Raw genomic sequence first — 9,501 nt, forward strand, 5'->3', positions numbered from 1 at the left:
GCATTCAGACACTGCCTTTTCTTCACTCAAGTTTTGGTTTCTGATCCTCCGGTCTCTGAGATGACTCACGTGTAGTCCATGAAAAGTCATCACCGTTCACATCTGTTTTCTTCATCTACTGACAGAAAGCCTGACCTCAGTCTCTATGCTTCCTTTTGGAATGGGTTTGCTTGACTTTTCAGACTTTTTCTACATTGCATTTCTAGCTGGACACTAAACAATAACAAAGTTCAAAAAGTCTCTATTACAGTATAATTCAGCATCTCAATAATTGTGTCCACTTTGCATAGGTCACAGTCTTCCTGACATACTGAAAATTGAGGCAAGGAAAAAAAATTAGATATTTATTTTTTTTCTTAAACAAACAAAAAATAATACAGAAAGAAGACATCTCATAAAGCGATATAATCACAGGTAAAATATGCGTTATAAAATGTTTTCGTGAGATTTAACACAACATTTGAGCCTATAGGTGTATCTAACTATAAAATATTCAGCAATGGTAAATACATAGCACCATTTCCAAAGAATTTCAAACACAAAACAAACACAATTCTTTGTTTTATTATTCTGGAATTTGGATATAAGAGAAAATTTCAAATCGACGTCAACAAATTCCCTTTGAGAATACGCTTTATTATGACATTTTAAAACAAGATATTTGAAAAGGGTTATAACACACAATACAAAACAAAACAAAAAAGAATGATACTTTTCCTATATCTCTCCTCCTTGAGTAAAATCTTAAAAAGTCAGGGCCTTCATTGACACTTCATAGCATTACTATTTACAAAAAAAAGCCATATAAAAGTGATATAAATAGGCTCACCAGCCAAAGACACCTTTTTTTTGTGTCATGCACACTGTGTCTTCGCTGTATTCAATCTTCATGAACTGTCAGTTTCTTTGATCACATTAGGGTCTAAATATTCAGGCCTGGAGGAGACGGCCGTTAGGTTAGAGTCTGTCATCTGAGTAGTGTTCTCAGTTCTACAACAATCCCTGAGGCCTGAACTCTCATTCTTTCTTCCTCAGGACAATGTAAATGAAGCCACTGATGAGCGTGAGAGGGAAAGCCAGCCAGGCCAGGACGAAGGCGTATCCGTAAGCATCATTCTCATTTTTCCACTCTGGACTCATCACCGTGTAGATGATGGCCCCGCTCATCACAAACAGACCTTCGGGAGACAGAAAGAGAAAGAATAAAAACATGTAGACAGGGTCCTTGGGATAAAGATCCGATGAGGAAATACTCACTGGCGAGGACCTGGAAGACGGCTGTGAAAAAGAAGCGACCTCCCTTTACGAGAGTGAAGAGCTGGCAGAGGAAGATGATGAAGGAGATCAAGCAGAAAACGGTGGCTAGGACCATGAGGGCTTGAACTGCTTGAAGCCAGTCTGACAGATTGTAAGAAACACAGACAAAAAAAAATCAGAACGAACATTACATACATTGCTACTATTGTTAAATCATATGTTTCTCTTTCACATATAAGAGCACATTTTGTTATCGCCCATTTGGAACTTTTAAATAAATATGGAACTTTTCAAAGAGTATTAGACTTTTTAAAGTTTCGCTTAACTCACCAGCATCACTAGTCCCACGGCATTGATATCCTCCATTATTTTGTGTGCAGTCGTACCAGAGGTCATAATTTGTAACTCCATGTGTTCTCCACGCCTTTTAAAGAAACACTCATATGATTACTTCTACACATGAACCAGTCCTTTACTCAAAAATGTGACCCATTGAAGCAAAAGCAAGCAAGCCAGTCCACAAAAGATGATACTCACATTAGCACATGTGGCAATGAAGAGAATGATAAGGTCTGTCAGATGCAAGACTATCGTTGCTAACAGAATGGCCAGCATTTTTGGGTTCGTCTAAGAGAACAGAAAGAGAAAGTCATCACAGTTCCTCCTCAAATACACACCTGGCGGTTGTATAGAGGGCAGCGTTTACTCATGCAGTTCCACATCTGGCCACCAGATCGCGCTGCTGTCAATCTTATCTCAGCCCAAACACCCCTTCAGTCCTGTCTATTTTCTTTCTTTTTTCTCTTACATTTTAATCGAAAACATCTGTATTGTGGATACATTACGTTGATAATTACACTAATCACACTGCAATGTTTGAAAAGCCATCTAAATATCTATATTTATCAGAAAAACACGTCCCACATGCAGTCACGTCACTTTTTTTTTTTTTCTAGAGGTGCCGCCTTTTTTTTTTTCGTCACGTCTTAATTGTTTATCTGTTTTTTCCCTCCTCATAAAGTAAAGATTATGCTAACAAAATGAAATGGAATATTTATTGAGTAACGTCAGCCTACGAACTGAGGCAGAATTCGGAACCAGATAAAAAGAAAAGGAAGGAAGAGTTCGAAAGCAGCGTTCAAACATTTGTTGTCATCCAGACCAGTTAACTTATTGCAAAACTCCGCGAGCGACTTTTACTGAAATCAAAACTTTAGATGTGCTCATATTAAAATACGACTATTAGGACTAACAATGCAAAACCAATACTAATAATATAATTAACAAAAACAAACTTATTAAAAACATAATACGAAGCGTAATAATAATAATAATAGCCTACACTTTAAATAAAACAACAAACTTCCCGAGAACAGACAAACGATGAGCTAAGTAAGGTTAGGACATCTCCAGATGGAAAATAATAGTTACGTTAAACAGAAACGTGGCGGAGTAACGTTATCTCCTGAAAAGACGTGCAGATATTCCATAAATGAACCAAAGTAAAAAGAAAACTTCCATTGATCTCCAACTTAACTTACAGGTGAGGGAGAGAGGAACAAATCCTTGAAAAGCGAAAGAGAGCAGGAAGAAAACACTGGGTTGCCTTTACTACGGGATCCCACTATAGATTCTCAAAGCACGAGTCTCTATTCCAGATGTAGTACCACAGCAGTTTTTGCTTTTTTCCCTCTTTCCTTTTCTTTTTTTTTCTTTTTTTCGGAAACGTGAGAACACCGCCCTGAAGCGTCACTACGTCACACTCTTTCATTCCCTCCCATACTTCACAGCTTTAAAAGCTTAGATAGAAAAAAATAGCATAAACACGCAATAAAGCATTTATCCAAGCGCTTTAAACGTTTCCCACTAAGGATTTAATCTTAAACTTATGCTGGTAGACTTTAAGGGAAAGTTAACCCTTTAATCACCATACATATCCTACACAATGTGACTGGTTTTATCATAAATTTATGACATTAGTTGTATGTTTATGTCACAGAGAGCTTTTGTGTTTAACACACTTTTAAAGCATATTCAGCTTTGTCCTTCATTTTGAACACTGCGATGTAGTGGCACAGGGCGCGTCTCAATGTGCGAGTGTTTATAGTGTGTACTAGCGTGTGTGGAGCCCCTTAGGCCCCTCCCAGTGGCCCCACGGTATGCCCAGAATGTTGGCATGTGTCTGTTTACTTCTGCATCTGGACTGCATAGCAAATAGATCCCATCATAGTCACTTTGAAGTCAAATACAGACAGGATTTTATTAAACTTTTTGAATAAAACATTCGCAAGGCTTGCGTGTCTCCTCGTAACTCCTCGCAAATGCTTGATCCTCTCAGCGCTTGAAGATGTTTTGGTGCAGTCAGCGTGACTATAAGCGCCCCCTTCTTTGTCACGCCCTCGTCAGGAGTCCCATGGCAGCAGCTGTGTTTGTAAATACAGTGAGGGAGGCGTTCCCTGTGCCAGCCCTGTTTTTTCTTTTCTTTTTTTTTCTGTGCACTGCTTAGGGTTTGAGTGTTGGACGGCATTGCTGTTGGTTGGCTCAGGAACTCTGCTGTTCAGTGAGATGGATGGATTATGGGTCAGAGTAATGGGATAGTGGCAGCAGGGCAATACATTTACTCTGATCTCCCCGTTTGATGCAGGTCATAGGGAGGGTCATAAATATACAGCCTTGTCCACTCACTGAACAGCCTGACATAGTGCTGGCAGTGGACCATTGAGAGTCTTTTATAAATTACAGAGCAGATTATAGAAATATAACAACTTATTAAGGACAAATAAACAAAATTTTACATAACCCCCTGTTGATTCATGAGGGAACTGCAGGAGATTTGTGAGTTGATGAAAATAATTAATTAAATCATAGAAATGGGAAATAAATAATTGTAAATTAGAATAAACTGCAAGAGGTTTGTGAGATGATGAAAAGCTAAATAATAATAAATAATAAAATAAAAAAAATCTTTTAAAATGAAAACAAATCAAATAAAAGATATGCTTAAAAAGGATGAAATATTTTATTTATTTGTGAGTTGATGAAAAGCTAATAATTAAATCATAAATTTGGAAATAAATAATTATAAATAAATATTATAAATAAACTGCAAGAGGTTTGTGAGATGATGAAAAGCTGATAATTCATTAAATAATGAAAATTACAATTTCATAAATAATTAAAAAATATCAACTTATTCTATCAAATAAAATTTCTTAAAAAGGATGAAATATTTTATTTACGAGTTGATGAAAAGCTAATAATTAATTAAATCATAAAATGTTGTATACATTTGATATACATTTATATATATAAAGTTTTTTCCCTAATAATATTGTAATATTATATATATACATACACACATAGTTTGTTTACCTGTATGTCATGTGACCATAAATACATGAATGTGTGTGTAAATTTTTTAAATATATAACTTACAATTTTAGGTCAAATGGGTTTGACAAAAAAGAAGCTGGGAATCCCTGGAATAATGAATCATCATAAGAACTTCATATGACTTTGCTTGGATCAGCAGGAGCTAGTCAATCATATTTTCATAAATTTGTTATACCAAACATGTGATGTAAACTTGATTATGATTTGGAGGAAAATACAGAACCCACTGACTAAATGCTTTGTCATGAATTTAAATGGAAGGTGTGATGGTAATTTAAAAATCCTAAAACTTTCAGCTTTTTCCAATTTTAAATTCGATTTTGCATCCCAAATGTTTAACGTGATCTCAGCCTTTTCAATCTCACTGTAAATAGAAGGGTTCCCTCCCTGTGAAGGTTAATTTTGGCTCGCATGTGAACAATGAATGATGCCAGAAATGTAATGCGGTTGTTTATATTATAGCTTGACAGGAAGAGCCACAGGCCATATGACTCCATCTTACAAAAACAACATCTATTTACTATAAGAAAATTCAATATTCTGACTTAAACATTTCCTTGTGCCGAAGCAGTCAATGATGCCAAAGTGAGTCACAATTGAGACTGAGATGAGCGATGGTTTAAATCAACGTGCTGCTCGAGTCAGAGAGCTCTTGGCCTGGCTTCATTTACTTTATTGACCACTAAACCAGCAGAATGGATCGTCCTAGTGTCGTGACCTGTATTTTAAGGCTAAATGTGGTTATCTTAAGTTTATCTTTCACATTATAAACATTAATGCACAAGGTTTTAAAAAAAAAAAAGAACTACAGTTTGATTCTGTCGCATTCCTACTTTCACATTGTGATTTGGGTTTTAACTTCTGTGTTTTAGGACAGATTGTGTTTATATCAATTGTAGCAGTACCAGAGTTTGCAAAATCTCTTTCACGCCAACAAAACTGACGTCAAACAGGTCTGCAGCAAAAGCTCCAGTATGGAAACGTCCATTGAGAAAAAGTAGTGCATTTAGTTGCTGCGGATAATATAATATTAATGAAATAAAAGGCCATATAAGTGCACTTAAAGAGAGACACTTTTATGACTGTTTTTAACACACTTTTAAACAGTGCCTTTTTCATTAATTAAAAAAAAAAAAATTGCTTCAGAGTACTTTTTCAATCATTATGTTTTAATAATCTTTTGTAATTCTTTAAAGAAGTACCCTTTTTTTGTGAAGTACTTGATTTTGAATTTTAATTGTAGTGTGTTATTAAATATAAGTTAATATATTTTAAATGTACTAAATTGCAACTTCATCATTACAAATGTCTCATAAATACATTTAAACACATGACATACAGAAAAATATTTTTAAATTCTCTTTTTAATTCTCATCAGCACATTTAGCAGTAGAAGTAACAATAGACAATAGAAAGACAATAGAAGTAATTCTGAAATTACATATAAAGGTACTTAACTTCGGTAACACTTTAGGGACCAATTCTCACTATTAAGCAGTTACTTATTAGCATGCATATTATTAACATATTGGCTGTATATTAGTACTTATAAAGCACATATTCTGCATGACCATATTCTATCCCTTATACCTATTAATAAGCAGCTAATCAGGAGTTTATTGAGGCAAAAGTTAATGGTTTGTTAATAGCGAAAATTGGACCTTAATATAAAGTGTGACCTTAACTTCTACTAGTGGATCAAAAAGCACTCTAAAGTTTAGCTAACTGCATTTATTAAATTAAAACTATAATACATTTTCATTTAACATGCACTTAAATGTCTGAATTCTTTACACTGAGTTCACACTTAAGTATATTCATTTCAAGTATATTATTTCTGTAACAAGTATACTCTTTTTAAAATTATGCTAAAGTGTACTTCTTTTTCACAAAGGCTCTACTTACACCCAGAATCAATCTGTGGAAAAAGTGATATGACAGTTCAGCACTTTGCATATTCATTGTGTAGTAACGAAGTGTGTATTTTGTTTCTTTGCTGGAAACCACTTGGCTTGACTGTACGAACTTCTGCATCCCTAACATCCCTTCTAAATTCAATCCCAAATATGTTTTGTAGTGATTACATTTTATCGCATGCCAAAAGCTTGATGTCTCAAAACACATGTTGTGACTAAAATCTTTTTCCTTCATTAGCCGTTAGCTAGCGAGCCTCGTAGTCTGTCCTGGTGACTCACGTCCACGAGTCCCGTCTGCTTCGAGAGGAGGCCGGTTAAGTAGGAATGACACTTCACGGCAAGCCACGCCACATAAGGAAATCGTGACAGTAATCAGGGAGGTTTCGTTATTAGTTTTGGAAGCGGAACGACCTTGGGAATTTCACATGTGTCTGGAGAGAGGGAGGAGCCACCATCATGCTGGAGTGAAACCAGCGAAAAATAGAGCAAATGGAAGTCATTGACTCGCAACGGAGAGAAAAAACCTCATGGGTGTGGGCTGAAATGAATATTATGTCACCAGAGCAGTGAGGGAGGACATCCTGAACAGATGAGGCTAACATATTGAAATGCACTGGGTGGAGGAGACGAGCATTAATTCACATATGTCTCAGTGCTGAAATGGGTTAGATCAACAAATCATGGTACGGGTTTGTCGAAAACTTTGGCCGTCGCTTTGAAATCTGTCAACGGCATTCCCTTTTCCCTTTAATTTCCCATGCAATAAGATTGAAATACCAGCAACTTTGTTGGTCTACCACCAGGTTTTGCATAACACGTCCCTTAAGGCTACTTGAATCTTGGACAAAAGTTCACAGCTGTATTGTGGCATAATGAAAGATAAGGCTTTGTCTGTAGCAGGAGGGCTGTAATTACGGTTGCTGTTTTTACTTTACTCATTCTCCCAGACCAAATCTGTCTACATGAGTAGCTTTGAGATCTGTGTTGGATGTTTGCGTTTCACTCAGCTGTAATCAGATATCAGGCCAGAGGGACCGTGAGTCAGCCTATACTTGAAAACAATGGCACGCTTTCCAAGGCGGTGTTCAAATGCAATGGCTAGTGTGCAAAAGCAGCTTGCATTTCACTGAGTAGGGATAGATATGGACTCTAGGCCAAGTGTGATGTAGGAGCTCCTTCAAATCACTGTATGGGCGGCCTTCATTCAACAAGATAGCTTGTTGCAGTTTTCTAGGAAAAGGGCTTACAAACTTGGGTCCGAAAGGAGGTGCTGGGTGGTCAATGACATTTTTACAATATGCATTTTTGGGACTGTCAAAGTTAACGTACCAGGATATCAATTATGTTTAATGTGATAACTTTTACATTGATAACACTGTGAATACATTTACAGAATTGTATATTTTTTATGGTTTATTTCTGCTTTTTAAAGATTGGTCAGAAATCATAAAATTAATTGTGATTATGATATCGCATTGAAAGCCAAAGTTTTTGTTTATTTCTTAGTAAGAAAAGCAAAATCACCATATTGCAAATAAATAAATAAATAAATAATCTCTATATAAAGTTAGATGGATAAGTGTTTCTTCCTTCCTTGCAATATATAAAAATACAAGTATTTGAGTTTATTCTTTTGTCATTTTTATCTTGCTCACTGGGGTGGAGTACAAATACAACATTTGTAGATATTATTGTCTTTAAAACATTTGGGGTTGGTAAGATTTATGTTTTTAAAACAAAGTCTCTTATGCTCACCATTTATTTGATAAAAAATACAGTAAAAACAGTAATATTATGAAATATAATTACAATTTAAAACAACTATTTTTTATTGTAATATGTTTTAAAATGTAATTTATTCCCGTGATGCAAAGCTGAATTTTCAGCATCATTACTATAATATCCTGATTTGTATCCTGCTCAGGAAACTTTTCTTATCATTATTTTTTTTGTGTAAATCATGATACTTTTTTGATGAATTTGTCTTTATACAATCACATTTGCTATTTTATTCACGCAGTATAAATGGGACTGGAATGGGACATGCAAACACATAGTTGCTTTGATATTTTAGGAAGGGGACCCCTTGCTAGGGAATCATAGTATTTGGGGGTACTTGGTGTTCTAGGGTAAACTTGAGACCTCCCGAATCACACCATGACCAAAGGGGAGATGGCTTAACTTAACTGCCCACCCCCATCCAGCCCTAAGCTCAGCCCCTCTGCCACGGCCCCCTTCCACAGTAACAGCCGAATAAATCACAAACATGCACCATGACGAAGCCCAGGCCTCGGCGCTCCAGCCACCCCAACCATCTGTGAATCATTAGCCCTGGCTTCCTGTTTGAGACTACGTCTTCAGCACACACATCCCTATCACTGCGGCAGGCTGTCACACAGCTGCAGGACTCACTCTGATAGCGGCCCGAGGAGGCAACGGTGCACCAATGAAAGGTTTGGAAGGGATTGGATTTGCCCAGACTCATCTGGGCTCAGCGAAACGCTGGCTGAACAATGTCCACTGAGACCAACTCTGAGCTAAAGTCCACTCGAATTACAGCAATTGTTCCCTCCCAAACCCCAATAACACATTCCTGCTGGTCTGACAGTACTATAAACATTGCATCTCTTACTGGATGTCCTTTGGACTTTATTTCAATTCATCTGAGGAAGCTGGTCCAAAAGAGATCTAAACTAATTAATTATATTTTGCAATTATACTTAATATGTTTCCATCATATAGAGCACTGAGTATTCCTTTTTTGTATGCCAATCTGGAAGTTGTTCCCATTGTTCCCTTGACAAACACCCAAAAGGATTTTTCCTTTGGATTTGCATTATTGCAGAAAGTAAGCTTTGTGACCAACAAAAGTTTATGATTCTTACACATTTTGTTCATCATTATAATCTTCACAACTTTTATGAATTTTGAAGCC

The 9,501-nt window shown here is 36.3% G+C and overlaps 1 protein-coding gene across 1 annotated transcript; it reads right to left on the bottom strand.

Moving 5' to 3' along the window:
* Nucleotides 1-331: 331 nt before the first annotated feature.
* On the bottom strand, nucleotides 332-2,983 carry pmp22a (peripheral myelin protein 22a). The gene is made up of 5 exons (XM_058770113.1): nucleotides 2,799-2,983; nucleotides 1,795-1,884; nucleotides 1,588-1,681; nucleotides 1,258-1,398; nucleotides 332-1,178 (listed from the first exon to the last, which is right to left on the bottom strand). The coding sequence occupies exons 2-5, from the start codon at nucleotides 1,870-1,872 to the stop codon at nucleotides 1,018-1,020; spliced, it is 474 nt and encodes a 157-aa protein (XP_058626096.1). The 5' UTR covers nucleotides 1,873-1,884; nucleotides 2,799-2,983; the 3' UTR covers nucleotides 332-1,017.
* Nucleotides 2,984-9,501: the final 6,518 nt, after the last annotated feature.

Source organism: Onychostoma macrolepis, chromosome 03 (assembly GCF_012432095.1).
Source record: "Onychostoma macrolepis isolate SWU-2019 chromosome 03, ASM1243209v1, whole genome shotgun sequence".
Lineage (NCBI taxonomy): Eukaryota > Metazoa > Chordata > Actinopteri > Cypriniformes > Cyprinidae > Onychostoma > Onychostoma macrolepis.